At 44.9% G+C, this 25396-nt stretch overlaps 2 protein-coding genes across 9 annotated transcripts in view; both read left to right on the plus strand.

Moving 5' to 3' along the window:
- NCAM1 (neural cell adhesion molecule 1) overlaps window positions 1-2530 on the plus strand; it is a 104530-nt gene extending 102000 nt beyond the window's left edge. For all 7 annotated transcript variants that reach the window (XM_069876428.1, XM_069876432.1, XM_069876429.1 and 4 more), the window contains one exon: window positions 1997-2530. In XM_069876428.1, the coding sequence (XP_069732529.1) occupies window positions 1997-2117 (121 nt within the window). In that variant the 3' untranslated portion in view covers window positions 2118-2530. The remainder of the gene's footprint in view (window positions 1-1996) is intronic.
- An 8680-nt stretch (window positions 2531-11210) lies between these two features.
- On the plus strand, window positions 11211-25042 carry TTC12 (tetratricopeptide repeat domain 12). Of its 2 annotated transcripts, XM_069876407.1 has the most exons (21): window positions 11211-11371; window positions 11875-12026; window positions 12610-12640; window positions 13154-13231; window positions 13688-13809; window positions 14301-14360; window positions 14561-14632; window positions 15124-15184; window positions 15454-15642; window positions 16269-16338; window positions 17151-17239; window positions 17806-17974; window positions 18574-18666; window positions 18874-18937; window positions 19359-19493; window positions 19946-20044; window positions 20784-20852; window positions 21692-21793; window positions 22643-22742; window positions 24113-24338; window positions 24881-25042. In XM_069876407.1, exons 1-21 carry the CDS (start codon window positions 11257-11259, stop codon window positions 24954-24956), a joined length of 2172 nt encoding a protein of 723 aa, XP_069732508.1. In that variant the 5' UTR covers window positions 11211-11256; the 3' UTR covers window positions 24957-25042. The 2 variants fall into 2 exon arrangements, with proteins under 2 accessions (XP_069732508.1, XP_069732509.1); XM_069876408.1 differs by lacking the exons at window positions 11211-11371; window positions 12610-12640 and having other exon boundaries at window positions 11941-12026.
- Window positions 25043-25396: the final 354 nt, after the last annotated feature.

Raw genomic sequence — 25396 nt, forward strand, 5'->3', positions numbered from 1 at the left:
GGAGCCCTTCAGGACTTATTTCAGCATAAGGGAGGGCAGAAACTAGTGCAAGTGAAACTGTAAAAGCGTAGTACTTCTGGATTTGTCCCTGGACTGGCAAAAGGATAAGAGATCTATATGATATAACTGGCAATATGATGCTGAGAGAGGGGGAGCAGTCTCAGCACAGCTGGGTCTGGATAATTTGTGTGCTGTTAGGTGTATAGGGAGGAGTTTCCATCCACTCTACCTCTTTGCCCACCTGATCTGTTCAGAGAGCATCAGCATGTTCCTAGGCAGGACAGCCCTAGGGAGCCTTTGGAACCTTATGCCATCCAGACAGGATCCGCTTTCCTCAGCTGAGATAAGTCTGCATCTTGTGATGGGCAGGAGACGCTGTAACTGGAGAGTGAAAACAGCACAAAGTCCTCGCTTGGGTAACTGGGGGAGGGCAGATGCTGGACAAGGACACTCTTCTGTGTGTGTTTGGATGGCAGTTGCTGAGAGAAGCATGAGCGCAGAAGCCTGGAAAATGCTGATTGAAAATAGATCAGCTGCTCCTGAGGGGACGAGGTCCCTGAAGGTACTGAAGGTCTCCATTCTTTTTGGCTTTTTGAATCAGGAGTATTTTGTCTTTCCTGCTTGAGCAGAGTCTGTGCTTGATCACCAGAAAGAGTCCTGAAAAGACAGCTCAGATTTGGGGTGGGAGCAGCTCCCAAAACCAAAAGACTGAGTTCCTACTGCGTCTTTAGCTTTTGCAAAGGGAAGTGTGTTGAGGACATGGGGGTCTGCGCTGTGAGCTAGACGGCTGCCAGGAACCCAACTAGCTGTTCTAGAGCTAGCGTTACAGGCTGTCTTCCAGATCCGAGTGAGAACCCATGTTGTTTCACTGTATGAGTCCGGTGCCTTTACATCTGACTCTGGTCTCCCTACCTCCCTGCAGCACTCCTTTCCTCTCCTAAGTCAGGAGAAATTCCTGTTCTGCAGCACTGCCTTGTGCCCCACACAGCTAGGGAGCATCCTGCCCTTCCTGGAAAGCCTACGTGACCCGGCAGGTACACGAGGGCTGGAGCAAACCAGGCAGCCTGGATGGGTGCCGCTGAGCTGCTCCCAAGCAGAGAAATCCATGTTCACTGCAGCTTACAGCACCTACAGTCACTGCCCTGGGTGCTACGGAGCAGCAAACGGAACAGGGATTGTGATCTGGTACTGAAGGGAGGCAGGGAACGGTTGCCCACAGTAAAGAAATGTTTCAACTGAATTAATGCCACTTGGTCTGTGCTGCGTAAATGAATTCTCAGGGTGGCAAATGCAGAGCTGTGTTCCTTCTGCCGATCCAGCCACCTTCTTCTGCCTGCGCTGCTCGTGTCCTTCCCTTCGGGCAAATCAGTATTGCAGCCTTGGGCTGCTCTCAGGGTGGATTGACATTACAGGCCTTTCAGCCAAAGGTGGCTAATGGGGTGGAACAGGCACACCGGGTGGCACTTGCCATGACTGTGGAAAGAGTGTTGGACACCCAGGAACAGGCTTTTCTGGTTCTGTGAAATGCCCCAGATAGGTTGATGGCCTCCGAAGGCATTGACCTGTCCTAAACCTGTGAACGTATGTTTGGTGACATTTCATTCTTCTGTGTTTCCCTTCCTGCAACATACTGGGACAGTCCGTAGGGAAAAGGATTCTCTGTTAAATGGCAGTCTGTTTTAATGAGACGTTGGGTGACATAAACAAGGGATGGTAAAAGCAAATGTCTTTGCAACTGTCAGAGCTTCCCCTTCTGCTCCTTTGTTCCCACCAAAACGTGCCTTGTGCCTCTGCTGCCACCCCAGACCTCGTCCCGCTGGGTTGGGGTTGAGCTTGGTTTCACTTATTTCTGCATCTGGAAACACTCACTTTGCTCTGGCGGGGCGATTTGTGTGCTTGTTTCCAGAAACGCATTCTTACCTTATCACTGATTCAGCAGCTGATGATCTGTGACTCTGTGTCTCTAAACTGTGCCATTTTGGTGGTTCTTCTTCAGGAAAACCCCAGTAGAAGACAAATCGGAAGCGCAAGCGACAGAAACGAAGAGCCCTCCAGCAGAAGTCAAGACGGTCCCTAACGAAGCCACACAAACAAATGAAAACGAGAGCAAAGCATGATCAGCGCCAGGCAAAAATAATTGACAGAACAACTTCACCCGAGCATTTACAACGCAGACCACCACACGCATCTCATTCCTCCAGTGTCTGTTGCCTTTTTTTAACAAACAAAACAGAAAATGCATAAAGGGGGGGAGGGGAGGAATCTTTTTCTTTTCTTTTTTTTTTCTCTTTTCTTTTTTTGTTTTTAAAGATTTCTAGAAAGGTTCTATTTGTTGTGCACTTGCTTTTAAAAAGTAATACATTTGAAAAACAGGGTTAAACCCGTAACCAAATCAGGGCTTGGCTGACCCTGTGTATATTCAACTAAGCAGAATTGCAAATACAGTTTCCAACGTGGTTGGGAAGCTCAAGTCAACCAGTCCTAGATAAAAAAAAAAAACAAAAACAATAAAAAGACAAAAAAAAAAAAAGAAGCCCCTGTTCTTGCCTGTGTTAGTAGAGCAGATGCGACCACTGTGCCACTCGGCACGGCTGGTGCTTAATGAACAAAATCCACAATTTATTTTTATACTTTTCAGTCGAGTTTGAAATATGTAAAGCCTCATAAATAAGTTATAATTTTCTGTTCACCTTGTATTTGTTCAGTATGCAAAGCGTCCTGAGCTCTTTGTGACTGAATTCTGTTCTCCACGTTAGGCGTTTATTTGGGTTTTACGATGATCTTTTCCTTAGGAAGAATGCCAAAATTGCAGCTCCGGGGATATATTTCAATTTGCAGTATTCAGACTCCACATTTCTTCAAATTTTATGTTAATTTTTTGCCAACTTTTGTTCTTTCCAGTGTTTACAATTGACAAATATTTTTTTTAACTTTTGTTGTGTTTAATGTCTGTGTAAAATAGCTGCCTTTTTCTTTTTTTTTAAGTAAATACATTCGATAGAACTAGGGTAGCAGCATGCTTGCTTTGCAAAGGGAGACATTTTCAAACATGGATGTTTACAGTAGTTGTTTCCCCTTTCTTTTTTCTTAATTATTGTTATTATTGTTATTATTATTATTATTTCTTACTGGAGTAAGAAGAAGAGTAATGCAGGGGTTTGGTTTGGGTTTTTTGGGGGTGGGTGGGGGTATTCGGACCACTTGTCTCCAAGCAAGGTCTTTATCCAGCAATCCACGTAAACACACGCTTAACTTGGAACGAGGGAGTTGCTGGTGAAAAGTCCTTCTATACTTAAATTTAGTAAGAGTTTAAGTCCCTTGCTGGACCTGGGCCTGACTGCATAAGAGAAATATCATCTCTGCTTTTTTAGGACATTCTCCCCTTTTCCTTCACGGAACCCTCCCAGAGCTTTGAGAAGCAGAAGGGAGTTTGTACAGTTAGGGCTGGTCTGGTCTCATCTCAGATGTTTGACTGTATCAATTCCTCCTTAGTATGGTAGTAAATATTTCTTTTGACCCCAGAAATCTGATTTAAAAGCAAAGACTTTTTGAGCAAGGGTGCAAGACCCCTCCTGCAAAGCTGGCTCCATCAGCAGTTGGACTAGATGTTTGTTGTAGGTCCCTTCCAACTGAACTGTTCTGCTCTACTCTGTTCTAGTCCATTCTTTCTACGCAGCTCTGTTCTACCTTGCTCTATTCTGGTCTGTTTGTTCTTTTCTACTCTCTTCTACTCTAACTCTACGATGCTCTGCTCCGTTCTTTCTATTCTACTCTGCTCTATTCTACTCTGTTCTTTCTGTTCTATTCCATTCATTCTACTCTGTTCTATTCCACTTGTTCTACTCTACCACATCACGTGTATCGAGTCCTCCGTCTACACCCTGCAGAACCAAACCCATGAAATCAAGAGCAAGCGCTGGGAAATCAATGCCAAGCCCCGCCACCGATTTTTCTTGTCTCGGCATCGTGTCTTTACCAGCTGGGAGCGAGGGCTGTTGTAGCGCACGTATTGTCATTATGGAGGGGACGGTTATCATCAGGAGCCGTGGAGTAACAGATTTCTGGGCGAGAAGAAAGGAGGCTTGAGCAGAAGGAAGGCAGAAGTAGAGAGAGGAAGACCAGCCCATTGTATAGAGATGTTCCTTCTGTTGGGGTTTTGGTTTCTTTTCTTTTTTTTTTTTGTTTTTCTTTTCTTTCCTTTTTTATCCTACTTTAGATCTGCAAGCTTGTGCACTGTGGGTGCGTGACTATTTTAGTGTGAAACGTGTTTTTTGTCATAGTATTGAAATAATAAAAGCTTCAACATAGTTTGGATGTGGAAGGTGTAGCGATAGTTCAGATTTGAAAAAAAAAAAACAATATTCAGGAAAAAGAAAAAAAAAGAAAGAACAACTCTTACAAGGAACAAAGAAGCCTTTAAATGAAAAATCAAACCGAGCTGACTATGGCATCCATTCCATTGCGCTAAGGTGATGAACAGAAGGATGGTGGGGGTGGGCAGACTGCAGTTTGGCTCAGTTGAGCCACTTTTATCGGTGTATTCTTCTAAGTATGCAGTCTTTTACAGTAGCATCACATCATTTCAACCTGTGAAAAAATGGTCTTGTCATTTGCTAAGTGTGGGGTTTTTTGCATTTTTCCCTTAGCTCCTGGGATGCAGGTGGAGGCTGACTGGATATGCTGGCACAGGCACTCGTGCAATACCCATCCTGAGCAGGGTATCGGGGCAGGACGGGTCCTTGCTTCAAAGCCTTGTGTCAAACTGGGCCCTGGCGTAACCCAGCACCAGCTGTCGGTGTAACTGGGGAAGCTTGGCCTACGGTCCCTAGGGTTTGTGGGTTTTTATTTCTCTAAGAAATCCGTCTGTAAAATGCAGCACAAAACCCTACCGTGGTCTGTCTGCAGCTGGGGAGGGTCCTTGGGGCAGCACAGGAGCAGCACGCAGGCTGGGTGTGCTGCTGTTCCTGTGGGTCACCACAACAATGTTTCTTCTGTAAAGTTTGTGACTGCTTTTGTCATCCATACCTTGAGCAGCTGATGGGAACCGTGCTGCACCAGAAACGCGTCCAGTGGTCAGGCAGTTGGACTAGATTATCAGATGGTCGTTGTAGTCTGTTTGGTAGCACTGGTCGGCACCTGTTGGGTGAAAATATAGTTGTCACCTCGACTGGTATTTCTAAGGTAACCAGCTCAAAGGCCACTCCAACACCCAGCTGCACGGCTGGAAACCCTGCTGCCCACAGGGGGGTAGTCGAGATTGATGGAGGCAGCATGGCTCCAGGGCAGAAGTGAGCCCTGCGATTGCCTGAGCACTGGGAGTCTCCATCTAACTCCTCTTTAAGGCCCTTGTGACACCTCCCAGTTCTCATGGATTCATTCTGGAGAGTGGTTTTATGCTCGCCCTTAAGGGAGAATAATTTAATTTAGAAGTACCCCATTTCCAAAACAGCTTGGGCTTCATTGATTTTATTTAAACCTTTGAAGAGGGACCAACCTGATGCCGTTTACGCTGTATATGTTTATATATGTATCCATGCCATACATATATATCTATATGGCAATGCAGACCGATCAGCTTCTCGTTGTGGAGTGATTACATTTCACGCTGCACCATACGTAATGATGATGATAGTGCATCCCCGTTGTTCAGCTTTTAGAGTGGAGTTTTATTTTCACACTTTTCTATGGAGCCTTCAAACCCCAGGTTTTCACACTAGGCTGTTTTGATAGTTGTTCTTGGACCTCCATGGACATCCTTCCCCAGCATTCCCTACTTTTGGGGGCCTTCGATCTTGTTAAAAAAAACAAAAACACAAAAAATGTTTTTACCAAGTGAAACATCGGTTCCACCTTGACTCCCATTCTCACTGGTGTAAATACTGATACTAACTGAGGATTTTGACTTTGCATTCTGTCAAAATACTGTGTTCAAATAAAAATTACAAAACAAAAAGCTCCTGCCTACAGTCTGCCCTTCTTTAGATGCTCTACGAGGTCCTGTGTGCAGACGGGGATGCCCAGGGTGGTATTTAGGTGCAAGCTTCATGTGGCGTGAGCAGCCCAGTGCAGCGAGCCCACAGCATGAACTGAGCATCTGCCTGAGGCTCTGGGATGTACATGAGCTGGTAGAGGGGTCCCGCTGCATGATTCCAGCTGGCACATCTCTGAACAGTGGCAGCGAGTGACTTCGGTGCCTTTCTAAACTTGGGATGTGCAGAAAGAAAGCCTGGCAGGGTGTGATTCCTCTAACAGGCCCTTCTGAAGCACTGAGAGTCACAGAAAGGAGCACTGGTAAGGTTTGTTTCCCTGTCCCGCTGCAGTTTCCGTGCAGTGACTGATTCATGTCTGCTGTGGATCGGAGACAGCACAATTCCCATAAGGAGGGGCTCCTCCCTTCGCCAGCTATGGAAGGTGTGGGGGTGTGAGCGTTGGCTCTGAAAGGTGTCCTTGACCCACCCTGAATTGGGTGCCTCAAATTGATTAATGTGGGATGGAATCTAATTAAGTTTAATTCTGTCCTAAGCATTGATTTCCCAGGACACAGAAGGAGAAATAAGAGTTCTGATACGGATCAATCCTTAGGTGCTAGAATTGCTCACAGAAAAAGAAGAAAGTGAATGTATCAAGCTAAATAGATGTTATCCCAGGAGAATTCCCTTCTTTCTGTTGCTTCTCCATCACTTTGCCCTCTGTTCTTGATCGCTCTTTGCACGGTGCTTTGCAGTGAGAGAGGATTTCAGCCCCCTTGGGATGGGGCCGTGGCTGAGGTTGGGAAGCTCCGTGACAACATGCAGGACAGAGGGATTAAAGTGGTTCCGTGTGGAGATGACAGGAGAGGCTGATGAGGGAGATCGCCCTGTGGGATTGAACAGGTACTGGGGTTATGGGTGGTGCAGGATGGGGGTCTGCATATGTCCACCGTGTCTCCGCACTTAACTGGGGGATCCTGTCACACGCAGCATGGTTCCTGACTGTCACCATGGACTTGGGAGCATAGGCTCAGTGAACAGTCCTGGTCTCTGCGCTGTATTATTCCTTCAGCTTTTCTCCTTTTGCCCTGCAAAAATTGTCTGCAAGCATCAGGTGCTCTGGAGCCGAGAGGCTTTGCCCCTTCTACCTCCCTGGGAGTGCAGCAGCCTCTCTGGCAGGTTTTACAGAGCCATTCCTTTCCCACAGGACCCTGCACTTGAGGAGCAATAAAATAAATGAGAGTAAAATGTAACAATAAAAAATCAAAAAGTAATAAAAAAGGAGGTAGCCAGAGACCTGTTGCAAAGTTTCTTTCTCATCTCTCCTAGACATTGTAGCCAGCTGGCTTCTCAGCAGGTAGAAATGACAAATATACGGGATCCAACACAAAACCCAAAGCTGGGCCTCTAACTTTTCTTATTTAACAAATTAAGAAAATCACTACCGAGCATAATTTGCATGTGAACAGCATCAGGAGCGAGTAATGCCTTTCCACTTAGCTACAAAATGATGCTCTTTCTCCTGCAGCTCTCCCACAAAGCCAGATGACCAGGAGAAGTAAACAATGGATAGAAATGCAGCTTATTATATGGAGAGAGAAGGGGAAGCAGGATGGGAGGAGCAGAAGTAAAGACCATTTTGATGCAGGTGGAGTAAAGGCAGGATGGGCCTGCAGAGATGTTGCATGTTTAAGCTGAAAGGCTCCTCTCCCCAGGCCACTGAGGAGCAGGGATCCAGGAGGCAACAGAGGGGAGTGCAAAGCTAGCAGCCGAGCACGTGTTAGAGGCTGAACCACAGCAGCCAGAACACCTGGCGTGAGAGGAGAGACTGCAGGATAGCGCATGTTCTATTTTCCACACATCCAGAGGGAGTTTATCTGTGCAGATTCATAGCCATCAAAGGGAACCTTTCCAACTGTCCCTCTCTTGTTGCCATCAGCCTCTCACAGTGGCTTTGCGGGAGAAGCAGGAACTGAGCCAGTTTGTTTCCAGTTTTTATTTTCTTAGACCTTAAGCGTGGGTTTATTCCCCAGATTTGCTAGGATAACAAACAAAAGCTTGATTGCTGTCCCAGTGGTATAGCTGTTGCCTCGTGGATATTTTTAAATGAGCATCATGGACACCAGATTTGAAATATCTTCCTTAGAGGAAAAATCCTAGTTTGGGGATGGAGGCTTACATGAACAAGAGCAGAGCTGACTTGGAGTGAGAGGAGAGAAGGGAGCTCTTTTGTTTCAGTGCATGAGGGAGGCTGAAAAGGGACATTCTGGCAGATCCTGCAGCAAAGGGGCCAGAAGATCCTTGCTGCCTGTGGGGTCAGGCAGCTCAGCGCCTGTTTGGCACCCGCAGCCCAGGAGAGTGTTTCTCTTCCCAGGCAGAGTGTTGAAAAGTAGTCAGAAGAACGTAGCTGTGGTTTCTAACTCCACTGTGAGATTTCTCATTCCACATCAGCAGACACCAGAGCAGCCAGCTCTCCCTGGTATCCCACACCTTAGGTGATGCTAAGGAGACCCACCAGGTCACCCCTCTCTCCGTTTCTCGCCGTTCTCTCCGGAGATGGCTGGGTTATAATGTGTCTGGAATTAAAATACCCTGGCAGTGCAGCAGGGACTTGGTGATGCTCTGACTCCCCTTGGTGGCTGACTGCCACGTCCAGTCTTCTGGCTCTGAAAAGATGGACCTAGAGCATCTCTGGAGAGCAGCGACAGATCCATCTGGCTCTAGGAGCCCGGTACGCCCCTGCGCACGTCCTGATGGGGACAAGCGCTAGCGTGCGGGGAAGCTGGATGCAAGACACTGCTTTGAACTACAAAACTGACACATCCCAGCAGGGCCAAATGATGTAAAGGAGGGTGAGGGTACTCGTGCAAAGGCAGCTGTCCCTCAGAGCCTGAAAGCATTGAGACACATCTCTGGGCCACCACATCAGCCACCCGCTTAATTTCCCTTCCTGCAGCTTCATCCACTCAGAGAGACAGTGCATACGCAGCACAGCTGGGTTCGATAGCTTGGATTCGGTAGCACAGGCAGAGCACAAGCCTGGCTGGCAGGAGCAGGGAAGCTGACTTGGGGACACAGGCAGGAAAAGCTCGAAATCCCAGCTGCTGTTTGTGCTGGAGGATGGTGCCACCCTCTGGCTCTCTCACCGGTGACAGGCTGCACTGCCTCCCTGGGACCAACCACCCTCTGGACTCAGCAACCCCCTGGCCCGAGCATCCTCCCAGGGACTCCACTCCTTGTCTGACAGCACAGAGGACACAGAAACGGTCACTCTGATCCTGCTAACTGGGAGCAAAGATATGTCCGGTTTGAATGAAGGTTTAACCCACAGCCAGCTCCAGTCTCTCTCCTTTCCAATCAAAGATTGAGGAAGCCTCAGACTTTAAAGGGTATCTTAAAAAAGTCCAAATCTGGTATAAAAACATCAGGGCAACGGCTGCTGGAGGGTATGGGTTGCGAGTGAGTGTTTATGTTTCTTTCTTTGGGTTTGCTCTCCCAGCTGGCAGCTCTCCCAACTTCGGTTCAGTGAATCTTTGTATCAACCACATCAGTCCCCTTCACTGATTTTTTTTGCCATTCCTCTCCCCTGTTTAGGAACAGATGACAACTTTGGGCACTAAAACACTCAGACTAAAAGGATCTTGAATGCTCCTCAGTGAAATGACACGCCTGTGCCTCTGCTATAGACTCCCTGCTGCTGGCTGCCAGCGGGGCACCTGCCTCCTCGCTCTGCCAAATCAAAACCAGGTGTGTGTTGTGATAAAACAACAAGCAGGGGGGAGCGGCAGCAGGAGGCCTCCCTTCTGGTTCGCATTCCAGCTGCGAGGCAAAGGTCGATACGTTCAGCAGAGGGAAAAGAGAAGCACACATAGTTGGGGTTGTCAGGGTGAGGTTTATGGTTAGATAAAATGATCTCAAAGCTCTTTCCGACTGAATATGAGCCAGCAGTGGCCCAGGTGGCCAAGAAGGCAAGTGGCATCTTGGCCTGTATCAGAAAGGGCGTGACCAGCAGGTCCAGGGAGGTTATTCTCCCTCTGAACTCGGCACTGGTGAGACTGCTCCTTGAATCCTTCGTTCAGTTGTGGGCCCCTCACCACAAGAAGGATGCTGAGGCTCTGGAGCGAGTCCAGAGAAGAGCAACGAAGCTGGTGAGGGGGTGGAGAACAAGAGGAGCGGCTGAGAGAGCTGGAGGCTGAGGGGAGACCTCATTGCTCTCTCCAACTCCCTGAAAGGAGGTTGTGGAGAGGAGGGAGCTGGGCTCTTCTCCCAAGGGACAGGGGACAGGACGAGAGGGAATGGCCTCAAGCTCCACCAGGGGAGGGTCAGGCTCGACATTAGGAAAAAATTCTTCACAGGAAGGGTCATTGGGCAGTGTCCGAGGCTGCCCAGGGAGGGGGTTGAGTCACCTTCCCTGGAGGGGTTTAAGGCACGGGTGGACGAGGTGCTGAGGGACATGGTTTAGTGTTTGATGAGAATGGTTGGACTCGATGATCCGGTGGGTCTCTTCCAACCTGGTTATTCTATGATTCTATGATCGATCCTGTGAGGGGGTTTGCAGTGCACCAGCTCTGCTGGGCTGGGAGATGGGAAGGAGGCGAACCTCTCAGCGGTCCTCCCGCCCCCCACAACGCTTGAGGGAGAGGAAGCCGGGACGGGAAGAAGGAGAACAGAGGGCTGAACCCAGGAGCGGCTCCGTAGCCAGGAAACACCAACCAGGACTACGACCACGACCCCTCCACCCTGAGGCGGCCACAAAATGGCGGCCAGCAAGGCACCGCCCTTCACGCGCGTAACCACACCCGTCATTTGCGTAGTACCGCCCTAAGCTAGCGTAGCACCTCCCCCTCATTAGCTTAGCACCGCCCTTGGTTAGCGTAGCACCGCCCTACGTTAGCGTAGTGCCGCTTTACGCTAGCGTAGCGCGCCCTTGGTTAGCGTAGCGCCACCCTACGTTAGCGTAGCGCCGCTTTACGCTAACGTAACACTCCCTTGGTTAGCGTAGCACTGCCCCACGTTTGCGTAGCACTGCCCTATGTTTGCGTAACAACGCCCCTTCGTTTGCGTAGCACCGACCGTCGTTTGCGTAGCACCGACCGTCGTTTGCGTAGCACCGACCGTCGTTTGAATACCACGCCCATACATTTGCGTAACCACACCCCATATTAGCATAGCCCCGCCCCGTCCTCAGCGTAGCCCCGCCTCCATTCATTTGCGTAGCCGCGTCGCGTTTCGTAGAGCGCCGCTCCCGAACGCTACGTTAACAGCGTGGCCGGCGGGCGTGGTCGCCATGGCAACGCGGGGATGCTGTGCCGCTTCCGGGTGCGCGTCCCGCCCGGCCATGCTGGGGGACCAGGAGCAGGAGCGCGATTTCCAGCGATTCCTCCGGCGGGTGGACGATATCGGTGAGAGGGGGAGGGCGGAGGGGAGCGGGGACAGACAGACAGACCCGTGTTCCTCAGGCGGGGGCTGAAAGGGGAGAGAGGAGAAGAGGGATGGGTAGAAGGGGATGGGGAAGAGGCCCTCCCTCCCCGTTCTGGGTTTCATAGAATCATGAAATGGTTTCTGTGTGCCCTGATCAAGAGCCCCTCCCTAGCTTTCCTGTAACCGTTCAGTGCTGGAAGCTGCTCTGAGTTCTCCCCAGAGCCTTCTCCAGGCTGAACAACCCCAACTCTCTCAGCGTGTCCTCTATGGGCGGTGCTTCATCCCCTCAGATCACCTTCATGGCCTTTCTTTTATCAGAGGTCTCCTGTGAGCTCTTGAAAAGGAGATAAAGTTTTATTTGCAAATACAAGATGTGTGTAAAGGCCACCCTGGTCATCGGTGCCTTCAGAGTGCCTGGTGTCTGAGGCACAACTGGGTTCTCAAGGGTCGCTCACAGCTGTATGTGTTTTTCCAACACTTTTAGCAAATTTACTGCAAGGCTTGAACTCCACTGACCCAGCTGCCAAGGAACAAACGATCACTGAGGCAGAGAAAAGGCTCCGTGATGAAGAAACAAGTGAGGAGGAAGAGAGCAAGACAACAGTGAACAGAACAGTCATCAACACGCGGGCTTCTGTAAGGGGACTTCCAGTTAAAGCTGTATGCAGTTTAGGTCCTTTAAATAACCCTAACTCACACTCCTTGCCCAGCAGATAAAATTTTGAACATTAGTTACATGTTTATTCTGAATCTGACTTTATTTTTTTTGCTAGTTATGTCATTCGGAGGTAATTGATGCTGTGTTGTCTTTAAGGCTGCTAGCAACACAGAATATTTCTGTTGATTTTATCCACTTTGGCTGCAAGCTCTGCAGTGCTGTAACTTGTAGCTTTTACCAGCGATTCAGGAACTTGAGGAGATTTGTGTATCTTCAATTAGTTTTGCTCTTTAACTTTGTTAGGCTTTGCTTCCTGCAGTAGGGTTCTGATTTCAGTGACCTGCCTTGTTAGAGATAGAATGGAAGCTTCTCCCTAAGGTCAAATTCAAGTCCTTACCCTCCTTTGTTTAAGTATCATTTTGATATTCCAAATATGCCCCAGTCTGGGTATTTTGCAGACCCTGTAGCTTCGAACAGCTTAACCGAGTGTTTCTTTGCTGCTATGGGGTTTACTAAAGCATCTGTCCATGTACATGGATGTGCTGCGTTTCTCTTTTTCAGGACACGGCAAATGCAGAGGCAGTGAATGCAGGTAGGCCAGTGCTGTGCTCCTTCCACTATTTATCATCCCTGCAATCTGCTTTAGCAGAGATATGGAACAAGGATTGCTGTAATTTCGTGCAATACCTAATTCCACTCCTGCTGAAGTCAAGGCTTGCTTTTTTGAGTGATTTTAATCAAAATTCAGTCAGAGCTAGGAATGCATTCAAGGATTTTAGGATTTTCAAGGTTGCAGTTGTTCATAAATAGAAAGCTTCTTGCTGTAGTTAGTTATCATATTCTGGCCTCTCATTTAAAAAAGTAATCCTGGATTTAAAAGGAAAAAAGTTTATAGAGACCAGCTGTTTTGAGGCAAGTGTACAAAGCATGATCTTTATCTGTGGAAGCTTGTCATTCAAGTTCCAGTTTAAACATTGAAATATCATCTTAATACTTTGTTTATAGAGAAATACCTCAGAAGTACCTTAGAAATCGCTTTTTTCTCATCTATAGATTAGTTTTAATAAGCTTTTTCTTTTTTTAATAACTAAAATACCACACAAAGATGGCTTTCTGGCAATGTTGGAAAAGGATGCGAAGGAGCGAGCTGAACGAAGGAAGAAGAATGAACAGTTAGCAAATGGTAATTGCTGAAGGGTTTTCTAGCTAATGCCTACTACCTGGCAGGAACTGGGTTGATTGAGAGGCTACCTTGTTAGTGCTGTTCTTTCCACAGTGCTTTGGTTCCCTGAGACCAAGGCTCTTGTCTGCAGCCTTGGCATGAAGGATTACATACTTCACTGGGTTGTTGCAAGCTGTTCTTCTCCATATTCTCCCCTTTATGATAAGGGCTTGGGGTGGAGGGAGTTTGAGTGTTTCAGAGGTGGGCTGGGCAAAGATAAATGCTGCGTTTTCCCTCTGAAAGAGGAATGGGGCTCGTGTGTGCTGAATAGCTGAGACCTCCCTTGCAAATAATGGCTAATGAAGAGGGCTGCAGTGGGATCCTGGTTATTACAACAGGAGAATGTGGCCTTTATTTCTTCAGTCACTGTTTGGGGAAGCAAAAACCAAATGCTTTTAACACACGTGTGTTTTGCAGCCCTGAAAGAGAAGGGAAACGATGCCTTCAGGAAAGGAGACTATGTTGAAGCTGTTCAGAGATACACTGAAGGTCTGGAAAAACTGAAGGATAAGCAGGAACTTTACACCAACAGAGCACAGGTCAGCATGTGGAAATGAGCCACCACTGCGCTAGTCTTAGTGTTGCTTTGCCAGAACCTAAAAACGATTGTTCTGCGAAGTGAAGGTTGTAAAAGGTGATGTATGCTGCATTACAGAGAGGTCTGAAAGGGAGAACAAACAAATTTCCTGGTTGTTCTCCACAACAAGGAATTAATGAGTTCTGCTTTGCTGCCGTATTATCAACAGTAACTTTTTACTGTGACTAAAAGCCTTTGCTTTGCATTCTCTACTTGCCTTGTATAATCCATGTGCATTATTCAGTTTTGTTTTATTCAATTTATTCTAAATTACAAACTCCAAGGAGCCGGAAGACAAGTTGAGAAACAGCTGGTAATTATCCTGCAAAATTAATAGCTAGGCAAACAGACAGTCTAATTGTTTTTCTCTTAATTAGCTATTGTTTGTACAACAGTCAGTGGGAGTTTTTTGAAGTTTTCTCGCTCCTCTGCCTGGACTCTGCTTCATTTCAGGCCTATCTGAAGATGCATGAGTATGGAAAAGCCATTGGTGACTGTGAGTGGGCTTTAAAGGTAACTTCAGGATTCTGACTTTTATGATCAGCTTTCCAGCTTTAACCAGACCAAAGCCTCTGTTCTTTGCATAGGGACGAGGTGTTGGTAGCTGGAGGTAATAAAATTTGGGCAGCTGTAACTATTAATCAGAAGGCTGGAGAAAATAGTTAAATTTTAAAGTTTCTAAACACATTATTAATAATTCTTCTTTTATACAGTGCAACAGAAAATGCATTAAAGCCTATTTTCTGATGGGGAAAGCTCACCAGGCACTGAAGCACTACAGTGAGGTAACTTGAGCAAACCTTGTGACCGTATAGGGGTGTTTTCTTTGGCTTTTGATGTGATGTTTTGGGTGAGAGGGAGAAATTTGGCAGAAAGTTGGACAGATGAAAACATGTTGCACGTCTAGGCTTGAGCAAAATTTTCATTGCTTTGCAAAGACTAATAATTGTAAGATCAAGTCTTCTGCCCATACATTAATGAAACAGCCCGTATTCTTTACTTTAGTACACACCAAACACAGGAGGGCACTTGTGCAGCTTTGTCAGTTTGTGCTCTAATCAGCCTCAAAGGAATGAGGGGATGTTCTGTCCAGCATACAGGGTTTGTCTGGTAGGGATTTCTTAGCACTGAGCTATCAGACACCTGGCAAGCTTTAGTGCGGGCTGCGAGGCTCCAGTCTAGACTGGGTGAGTGTCTGAGGAGTCTGTATGCGTATGTGATATAATGTTTATCATTTTTATCTTAAACTGAGAGCCTCTTTCTTTTCTCTGTTCAGTCCAGGCAGTGTTATGAGAAGATCTTAGAAATTGATCCCCAGAAGGAAGGCCTGTTTAAAGGTAAGAATAGAATTTTTTACTGTTCTCCCTTGTTTTCTGATCGAAACCACTGTTCTGCTCTTCAGAACTTTTGATGCAGTCTCTTCATGATGCTTTTGTTTCTGATTGCTTCTTACTTTAAGCTCTGTTTTGCTTGCCAGAGCTGTGGCTCATTCATGCATCTGTGTTGAAAGTCTGCTCTCTGTCATGGAGGCAACTTCATTGTTCACTTACAATTTGGTTATATCAAACATTGAACTGCCGTGCTTTGTTTCCTATTTATTTCCAAGATTGTATGAATGAGGTAAACATGGAGGAGGAAAGAATGAAAGATGAAGAGAGGGCAATGAAGGAGGTTCAGTTGGGAAGTCTTACTGCTTTGTCCATAAAAGAGCTGCTGCAGAGACTTGACAGGCCTGACCAGAATGTCCTTTACTACATAGGAGGAATCAGACTTCTGACTGGAGCTGTGAGAGATCGTAAGTGTTGGATGCACATGTTGTTGATCTTGGGAGCTGGAATCCAAGTGAAGTAGTTCTTAGAGGAATAGAAAAACTGTTGCTAGGTTTATTTGCTGCTCCTGCAGGAGGGTTGGAGTAGATGACCTGTGAAGATCCCTTTCAACTCAAAGCATTCTATGATTTGAAACGTAATAAAATCAGCAATACTTCATGATTTATGCCCAGTAGATACTTAAATATATTTTCTTATGGCTAGAGTGATGTAGTCAAGCTGTTAAAAGTTCTTACAGAATTTGGTCTCTTAAGAGCAGTTTCATTTGTTTTCGTTGTAATTAGCTGTTAAAGCAATTGATTGGCAAAGCCAGTCTCATGTCTCAGTCTTCCCAAAAAGCCTTTAGCTTGCAGTCAGTTCTTTCCAGTACCAGGCATGAATTAGAGCAGTCTTCAGCTGCAGAGCCGCTTCTACTTCAAGTAGCATTCTTGGAGTTTTTTCTCCTCTTCTAACAATGTTCTTTCCCCAGAGCTGTTGATCCAGTGACCTTGTCTTTTAACACTGTGTTATAGAAGAGCAGGAGCCTGCCCTTACTAGGAGACATCGGCCAGGTGGATCATAGAGCTGATTTGTTTATCTCTGACTTTTTCAGGCACTGAGCAAACTTTATTTAGAACAAACAATGGATTCAGTATCCTCAAAGACAACGAGATTGTAAGACGGTAAGAACTCTCCAAAGGAAAACAGTAGGGTGTTGCAGCATGAGGAAATGGAAATATTGTTTTCAAGAAACATAATCACCTCTTGAAATTCAGATGAAATTATCGAAAGATAATGTAATAACATATTTTAATGTCTGAATAGACTGACTTATATCTGACTCTTACACAAACAGTGCTCTCTTAGATGCAGTGAACAGAATTAAGGATTTTTTTTGCTCCTCTCTCCTATTTCTGTACAGTTATCTTGTCTCTCCTGCTGACAGCAGGTCTGTGAATAATGAAAAAACCCCAAACTTAATGTAAAAAACCATCTACAAGCACTTAGTTGCCTTGAGCATACCTGGCTGGATTCCCTGGGGCTATTAATTGCCACTAATAAATATTTGGCCATATAGCTGTGTAATCCTGTAATCGAGGAAGAGGACCATCTCTGGGAACCTGTATATTTTCTTGGCTGCTATATATTGTGCTTTGGTCATCGAGAAACAAATCGTAAAGTTTATCTGTATTGACTTATTAGCTCTGTGGAAGGGATCTCTTGTTTGAATGTATATTTGAATCAGGTTCAGATGATGAAGACTAGTGACATATGCAAAAGGTGCAGTTTGAAATTTTTGTGCAACTATGTTGGTCCTGAGCAGCATGATCTGATTCAAGAGGACAGGAGAGGTGTTCTTGAAAGTTGATGGGGCTACAGCGCCGAGATCTCTTTATGGTTCATCAGTATTTTGGGTGTTGGCTGCAACAGACTTGAGAGATGAAACGTGTCCAAATTCCTTTGCTCTTTTTATGAGCTTATATTTCTAATTTAGGAGCTTCTGTGCAGAGAGAAAAAACGCTGCTGAAGTGGATCTGTGTGTTTCTCTTCTTCACCTTTGGCAAGCTGTCTGCGCTGGGAATGGTAAAACTCTGTAATCAACATTAATCTTTGTTAATGTACTGTTAAAATGGCACTTACTGTGTCTGAATATATTGTTTGGCTTGAACATCACTTTCTCAGATCACTTGGGCCTTGACCTTATTGTAAATTAAGCTTTACAGGTCACATGTATGCACTGGGGGTACAATGCTAGCAGCAACCACAATTTTGGCGGTTCTGTGCATCATGAGACGAAATTTCCAGTCTATTTCTGTGCTGTGAGCATTTTAAATCCACTGAAGGGGGTGTAAAGTAAACTCCCTGTGATTATTGTTGTTCTTTAGATAATATCACTTGTGTAATTTTGTCTTTTTTAGGTTGTTATACCAGCATAAAGCAGGGATTTATAGAAGTGTTGCTAGGGGAGGGTGAATTCTTTTGGTAAGAGGAGCGTGTTGGAGTGAGCACATTAGTGAATGAAACAAAGATGTTAAACCTGTTAAATCACCACATAGGAAAAAAAATATAAGAGTAACGGGGATGCCATTGTGTGTGACATTGCTCTTAAATCTTTCTTTTCTTTCTTTTTTTTTTTTCTTTTTTTAAAGAAGAAAACCAGCGTCTCCTGTTGACCCACCCTGATGTGAACACACAGCTGCTACAACTGCTTTCTTCTGAGATATCAGAGGTCCAAAAGGAGACGTTGGCTCTCATCTCTCTTTTCACAGAGAATGAGAATGTGAGGAGTCTGCTGGTCAGGCACCAGGACCTGACCAGGTAATCAACACTATTATGCCTCAAAAAAATTTCCTTAATGCTGATGTTGAGATGTTCAAAACTCATTCCATGGCACCAAGGTGACAGGCTTTCTGAAAGGAACTGGGCTTTGAGACTCTTGTCGTTGAGGGACAGGCTTTGTTTAGCAAAAGTAGAGCTTAGGTGTTGGGAGAACTTCAGTAAATTTGGTATCTTAAGATGTCTGTGAAACTAAGTAGAAAGGGATCTTGGTCCTGACTGTTGCGTTCTACTGCTCTGTCCCAGAGATATTTGCCAGCAGCAAAGGAGCTTGTCTTCAGCTGTCTGTGTAGCTTCCATGCTGATGAAGTGAATCCTGTCAGAAACTGGTGCATGTGTTAAAATCGCTGTACTTGTGAAAGAGGACAATGCTGTGAGAACCTTGCGCCAAAATATTGCTGTAATGACTGAGGTGACAGAGTGTGTTTGGAGGACCTGGTATATCCAGCTTGATCAAAACACTACACTGAGCACAAAGGAGCTTAAGATCATAAATTGTGTTGGTGCACTTAAAATACAGTTTTGATCTTCAATGATAAGACCCAAACTGGCTGACTCTTTTTGTTGTGTTTTCATGACAGATGGCTGCAGATTTTGATGGCGTTTGTCAACAGCACTGATGCCAGGGCTAGCAGTGCCATGAGCATACTATCGGATTTAACTCAAGAGGAAAGGTAACTTGCATTTCCTCATTCTTTTTTATAAAGTTGTGCTCTGAAATGTACCAGATCAGCTGGTGGCAGAGGCCACTGGCTGCCTGTGCAGTGAGAGTATGTTTCTGACTGATGTTTGCTTTGTGTTTGTGTTGCTGTTGTGTTGCTTTTATCTGTGCTTTGTCTAAAGCTTTGTGTCCAAACATGGTTTTCTTTATCCCACAACAGGTTCAGAACCCAGTGTCGTGTCCTACTTTCCACAGGTGTTTTACCTTTATTTGCCCAGTTACTGGTATGAAAGATCCCAGTTTCTATATTTCTGGTTTCCTTTTATGTAACATGTCACATGATTGCTTTTTGCCATTTTACATCCAGGTAGTACAAGACAGAACCCCTCTGTGATAGAACTATGGTAGTTAATGTCCTTAGTTTTGTGGGTGTGAGGAATCTTGCCTAAGTAAGGGATAGCAGGAAATATTCCCAATCTGAGGTTAAGGACTATAGAATCCAGTCACTTTTTCCAAGACTTTAAAAATATCTTTGAGAGATACATTGCAAAAATGAGGGTGATTTGCAAGCTCTGTGCAGTTGGGATTTAACATGGGGATTTAAGTGTGATTTTAGAATCTCATTTTTAATTCCCAGAGGGATAGGAACGAAGTATTTGTTGTTTCCTTGTAGTTTATGCTTAATCGTTATTCCACTCTTTTCAGACCTCTGTCAAGCTGGTGAACCAGGCAGCCCTTGCCCGTTGCATTGGTGTCATGGGGAACCTGTGTGCAGACACCGTCGTTCGAGCGCGGATGGCAGAGTGCAGGGAGTGCTGGCAAGCGTGTGTAAAGCTTGTGGTAAAGAAACTTGATGGCTCCTTAGAACGGTGCTTTCAGCCCAATCTCCTGTGGAAAGAAACAGCACTTGTGTGGTCACATCTCTCTGCCTCCTAATAGCTCTGAACCCTTGACTGAGACCTTTCAAATCCGGTGGTTGGATAAAGGTCTCAAAGCAGTCTGTTTGTAAAACTTGTGAGTCATTAGATGGGTGGAAGAGGGCGAGTGGTTTATTATAAATACCCCCTTTTAGGGTGAGGGTGGGGTGTGAACTCAGTCCTTAGAAACTAAAGAATTCAGAGGGTAGTAAAGGATCCTGTTAACTACCTGAACATCAGAAACCTGGAGTGTGCAGCTTTAGATACCAAAGTGAAAGGAACACAAGAATGAGTCAGTATCAAATCACATCTGTATGAGGAGCTCCATATTCTGAACCTCTGTACTGATTGCGCTCTTCTCTCCTTTATGCACAGGACGCATGTTCTGTCAGCACACCTGAATACCAGGAGTGCTTACGTGCGGTACTGGGCCTAATGATGAACTTACTCCTTGAATCTACTGTCATCATCCAGGTATGCCAGATCTTGGAATGTTCTTTGGCAGGGTCCTTCTTATAAGCACTTCCTTGGGGATTCACAGGTGCTCGAGCAGAGTATCATCCATCCCACTGTAAACAGGCCTGATGCCAGTCACTGAAATAATACCAGAACATTCAAGTACATCAAACAGGGGGTGAGGGAATGACCATGGAATATTTTGAACCATGCAGTCTGTACAGGGAGAAAGAGCCTCACTACTATACATAGATTTGGATCTTTCACATCAAGCATGCTGAAGCACTTACAGGTTGCTAGCCTTAGATTTTACTAATGTTCTGTTGATTTTTACTTTTGTTGGTGTCTAAGGTGGTCATTAAGGTATGTCAACAATTTATGTGAGCTAAAAAGTGAAACTATTTACAGAATTTTTTCTTCACAGCCCCCCACATATACACACACTTATAAGAAAAATAGTATAAAGCACATTTTACTTTTCCGTGGTGGTAGAAATACTTTTGTTTGGCATCAGTCTCCAATTACGGGATATTCTTAAATGTTTGGACGTTCCAAAATTATTTAAAAATAAAGATTCCATCATGAAGGGAGAATTTCTTAAGTTTTATCTGGCTGCTCAGGTGTCAGTAACTTCCTGCTGTGTGCCCTGGTCTCTGTTGGTTTCTTTGTTGTAGTGTACTTTTGCTGTTAACCCATTTCTGCTCTAATGCCTCCCAGCAGTCAGCTGGAGCTGAGTTTTTTCCCATTGTTGTTTCAGGACTTTGCTGTGGACATAAGTGGCCGATGCGTGTCTCTCCTTGGGGATAAGGATGGAAGGATTGTGACTGTAAGTGGGATACCTGTGGGCTAACAAGGGATTGTATTAGCTGACCTGAACACTTCAGTGCAAACTGCTGCTTTGTGCAAGGCTGTACATTAGCCTTTGAAGCCTAAAATATTTATAATGTTGAGTGGTGAAGCTCTGGCAGAGGCTGCGCAGGGCAGTGTTGGAGTCTCCATCCCTGGAGGTGTCCAAAAACCATATAGACATGGCACTTGGGGACATGGTTTAGCAGGCATGGTGGGGTTGGGCTGATGGTTGGGCTGGATGAGCTTAGAGGTCTTTTCCAGCCTTGATGACTCTAAGATTCTATAATTATCAGTAGTAAAGAAATAACATACCGCTTCTATTTGGTTTTTATATCTTTTGATGCAAGAGGTTCTCGATGTTCACTTGAAATCTACTTCCTAGAAGCTTTTAGAAATCATTTAGTCCTTAGAATGGTTTTCATATATAACTCTTTAACAGGAATCAATGTAGAAACAGAGGAGCAGGAACAATTTGGGTGTTTAGCAGCTGTTTCTTTTTACAATTCTTAGGTGTGAATCATACCTAGGAGATTGTGCTCCTATTAATGGAGTGTAACTCCCACGGGGAGCTGTTACTCAAGGCAGATGGGTAGGAGCAGATGTGGGTTCTGAGTCAGTTCACCTCTCAGAAGTCACCGGAGTTGTTCTGATTTGTTTTAATTGACTCAATATCAGCAGTGCTGGGCTGGTTTCTGCTAAGAATTTTCTTCAATTTATAGACATACAGCGAGTTGCCTGTTTAGCCCTTAAAGTTGTTGGGACAAAGGAACATGTTTGAGGGTTTTTTTTGTCCTCTTATGCTGTTTTCTAATTAAGAGAGCCATTGGAGTGCTCAGTCGCATCTTACCAGCATCCTCTTCAGCAGTAGATGAAGTGGTGAAAGGAGGGGTAGTGAAGAAAATGATCAAATTCTTGAAGGTAAATTAATTTAATAGCATTCGCGAAATTTCTGCTTGTATTGTCCCTTAAGAAAACCAGTGTTGCCCCTGTGATTTGCCTCCTTTCCCTAGGAAAAAGACCTGTGCAGTCACTCTGGCTGCGTGCATCTGCATCTGTGTTGTCCTTTGTAACAGTGCTCTCAAGTTTAATTTTAAGTTAAGTAACCAGTTTGGAGACCAGACTCCTGCAGTCTGGTCTGTAGCCCACATGTCTGTTATTTCCTTATGAGCCAGCTGCCTGTGCACAGCTCTAATTGCAGAGGTCTGCAAAGTCAAGAATCCAGTACTGCAGGCCTGCTTTGGGGATTAAGGCTTAAAACTGGTGTGATCTAATTCAGACCCTTGAAAAGGAACAGAACCTTTTCCACTGATTGTCAGTGATTGCTCAATCAAGCTTGGGAGCAGTTTTTCCCTGTATATGTGTCTGCTACTCTGTAGACACTGTCTTGCTGTGTACCTGCGTATCCATCTAGCTTGATCTGGATTCTACAGGTTTGCTGTGATGCAGGTAAAACTAGCTTAAAAAAATGTTGTGGTGCTCAACGTGGCTCCTGTAACAGGCAAACATCAGAGGAGTTGATGCTTTGAAAGGAATTGGGCTCTGGAGATTCAGGGAATTGTGTATGTTCATTGCTGGCAGGAAAGAGATGGCTCTTGTGTCATTTTTGACCTGTGTTCATCTTGATTTGTATTTTGAAAAGGCCTTAATTCCTTAGGCATAAGAAATGCCCAACTGCCTCCATGGTACCTAAGTTATTCTGTAGCCTTGAGTAAGTTGGGGCATGAATTGTGTGTTTATTAGTGTGTGTTTTATTCTAATCACATGTAGGCTGGAGGAGAAATCACATCCAATTATGCAATAAAGACCCTTTCTGTCTGCACCAGAAGCAGTAGACAAGCTCAGGAAGATCTAGTGAAGTCAGATAAAAGTAAGTGACAGCCTCACTAACTAGAGACTGAATGCAGAGGTGTAATTTCAGTATCATCTGGTTACTTTCTTCCCCCTCTAGAACTGAACTGAACACAGGTTTTTACTCTTTCAAGACTTTAGCCATGTTCTGAGTAGTGTGCCATTTTACCTCATGAAATTGTGCTTAATGAGCCTTAGCTCTGTGTGTGGATGGAAATAGGTGTGCCAGGTAATGAGCCTGAGATGGAGAAACTGCACTTCACTCCAGTAAAATGGCTTGATGTGTTTTTTCAGGGCCAGAAATATGTATATTTTGGAGAAAGTCCTAATCAACCAAATGATTTGGGTTGTATTTGCTGAAGTTAGTGACTAAAATAAGAATCTTCATTTACACATCTGGTTTCTAGAGGTTGAGGCTGTTTATACTTTCCTTCAATTTACAAGTGGATATCTGGCCTGGTATTAAAAGGAAATAGGTGTGAAAACAGGGTTACAATATCAGGCCAGGTGTCTTCGGGGGATTTTTGAGTACATTTACTCTAGTTATGTGGTGCAAAACTATTTAGACTGCTTTAAAATCCAGCTTCAATTAATGCTAATGTAACTACAACAGGGAATACTTGTGTTCTATCTAAATGGTTGAACCTGTCAAGAAACTGTCAGCTCGTGTAGTTCAAGTTGAACCCTAAGGATTTCCAGTCATTACAAGCCTCAGAGCATCGTCTTTCTTTTGTACACCCCATATTAGTTTCACTATCATCTGTAGATGAAGCTTTCATTTCCTCAAATTAACAATAACACTTGGCTCTTCTTCTTTCTACCAAAACTCCAGGTATTAATCTTGTGAAAAGTCTCTCTATTTTTGTCATCTTTGTTTGCCAGCAGGTGCCAGCAAGAGCTGTACAACTGTCATAAGCATAGAAGAAATGCTCTGCTGCCGTACCTTAGTATGGGTTGCAGAAGTAGAGAAGCTCAGCTGCTTTGTTAGCTAAGGATATAAATAAAGCTTTATGTTCCTTTTTTTTCTGTTGTTCTTTCCACAACAGCATTTCTGTCCTAACCCATGTAGGGAGCTGTCGATTGAGGAGTGCAGATATAGGATGAGGGGGAATGGTTTTCAGGTGAAAGAAGGGAGATTGAGATGAGATCCTAGGAAGGGATGTTTTGCTGTGAGAGTGGGGAGACCCTGGCCCAGGTTTCCCAGGGAAGAGGTTGCTGCCCCATCCCTGGAGGGGTTCAAGGCCAGGTTGAATGGGGCTTGGAGCCCCTGATCCAGTGGGAGGTGTGGGATCCATGGCAGGGGTGGGACTGGATGGGCTTTGAGGTCCCTTCCAACCCAAACCATTCCAGGATTCAGTTTTGTGTACAATTAATCTCTCTTCCTTCCAGGATTCAGTGTGCTGCTGAAGCTCTTGGAGTCTGAGAATGAAATGATTGTGGGGAATGCTGCTTTCTGCATTGGCCAGTGCCTTGCAGTTCCTGGAGCAGCAACATCCTTACTGGATTCCAATGTTGTGATGATGTTGTTGAAACATGCTGGTGGCGATGCCACAAGAACTTCAGTGCAGGAGAACGCAGCAATTGCTCTGGGGAAGCTTTGCGTTGCAGAACCAAGGTATTGTTAATGAGACTGTTGTCGCCCTGCACTGTCTGGTTGTTGTTAGGTGATAATTGAAAAACTGGCCAGTGTAAATCTATTCTGTTTGTAGAGGAAGCAGGTGCAGTGCAGGTGATCAGTTTATATAAATACTCCATGAAATCTGTTGCTCTTCCTCCAAGTAGAATTCAGTCTTGTGGTACTGTCCCCTCAGTTCTGCTTTCTGATGCTGGTGAACCTAAATGGGAAATAGAGAAGGTGTCTGCTGGGATTTGCAAAACCCTACAGATGTATACAAGGGAAACACCTTATTTTCTTTATTTTGTTATTTTGAAATGCTACGTATTTGAACAATTGTCAAGTGTTATTTAGAACTTTCCTTTTTCAGTATTTCAGCGGTAATTGAGAAACTTTCTCCTGTTACTTTAGAAGGAGTTTATTGAATGTAGCAGTGAACATGCTTGAGAATTTGGGCATGGGGTATTGCAGAGCAGTAGAAGCTTAACTCTTTCAATTGTTAGTCATCTCTTCCCCCAGCAGCTTTTCTGTTGTCTTTTCAGGCATATTTTCCAGCTGCGGAAACTCAACGGCCTGGCCATCCTGAACTCCTCTCTGAAATACATACATAGCATTTGAAGTCTTTGTGACAACTTCGAAACTTGCTGTTACTATCCCTTGCTGTTGAGTATTTTCTTTCTTTAATAAAACAAACTCAAAGCCCATCAATGTTTCAGTCCCTCTTCAAAGCATTTGCTGCTCCCCTGCAGAAGCCGGTGAAACAAGATCAATATAAGAACTAGGAGAAAGCAGTTAATTTATTATCTAGACTAGCAACTAAAATAACAGCTTGAATTAAACTTGTTTGCTTTAATAAATGATGTTGCCCTTTCTTACTGGCACATTCTTTGGTTAATAATTGACCAATGGCTCATCTAGTCAGCTTTCCAGTTTGGGTGCAGTGCCTGGTGTGTTAGGAGAAAATAGAAATAAATGTTGTGACTGGGAAGAATCCTTTCCCTGCCAGATGCTGTCCTCTGGTGTTTAATTATGATGCAGTATTGCATGTGCAGTATCAA

This window comes from Phaenicophaeus curvirostris, chromosome 25 (genome assembly GCF_032191515.1).
Source record: "Phaenicophaeus curvirostris isolate KB17595 chromosome 25, BPBGC_Pcur_1.0, whole genome shotgun sequence".
Taxonomy (NCBI): domain Eukaryota; kingdom Metazoa; phylum Chordata; class Aves; order Cuculiformes; family Cuculidae; genus Phaenicophaeus; species Phaenicophaeus curvirostris.

Coding starts and splice junctions, on each gene's coding strand:
- TTC12 (XM_069876407.1), top strand. CDS start 11,257: ATGGCAACGCGGGGATGCTGTGCCGCTTCCGGGTGCGCGTCCCGCCCG. Junction 11,372..11,874: donor CCGGCGGGTGGACGATATCG/GTGAGAGGGGGA, acceptor CAACACTTTTAG/CAAATTTACTGCAAGGCTTG. Junction 13,232..13,687: donor GAATGAACAGTTAGCAAATG/GTAATTGCTGAA, acceptor TGTGTTTTGCAG/CCCTGAAAGAGAAGGGAAAC.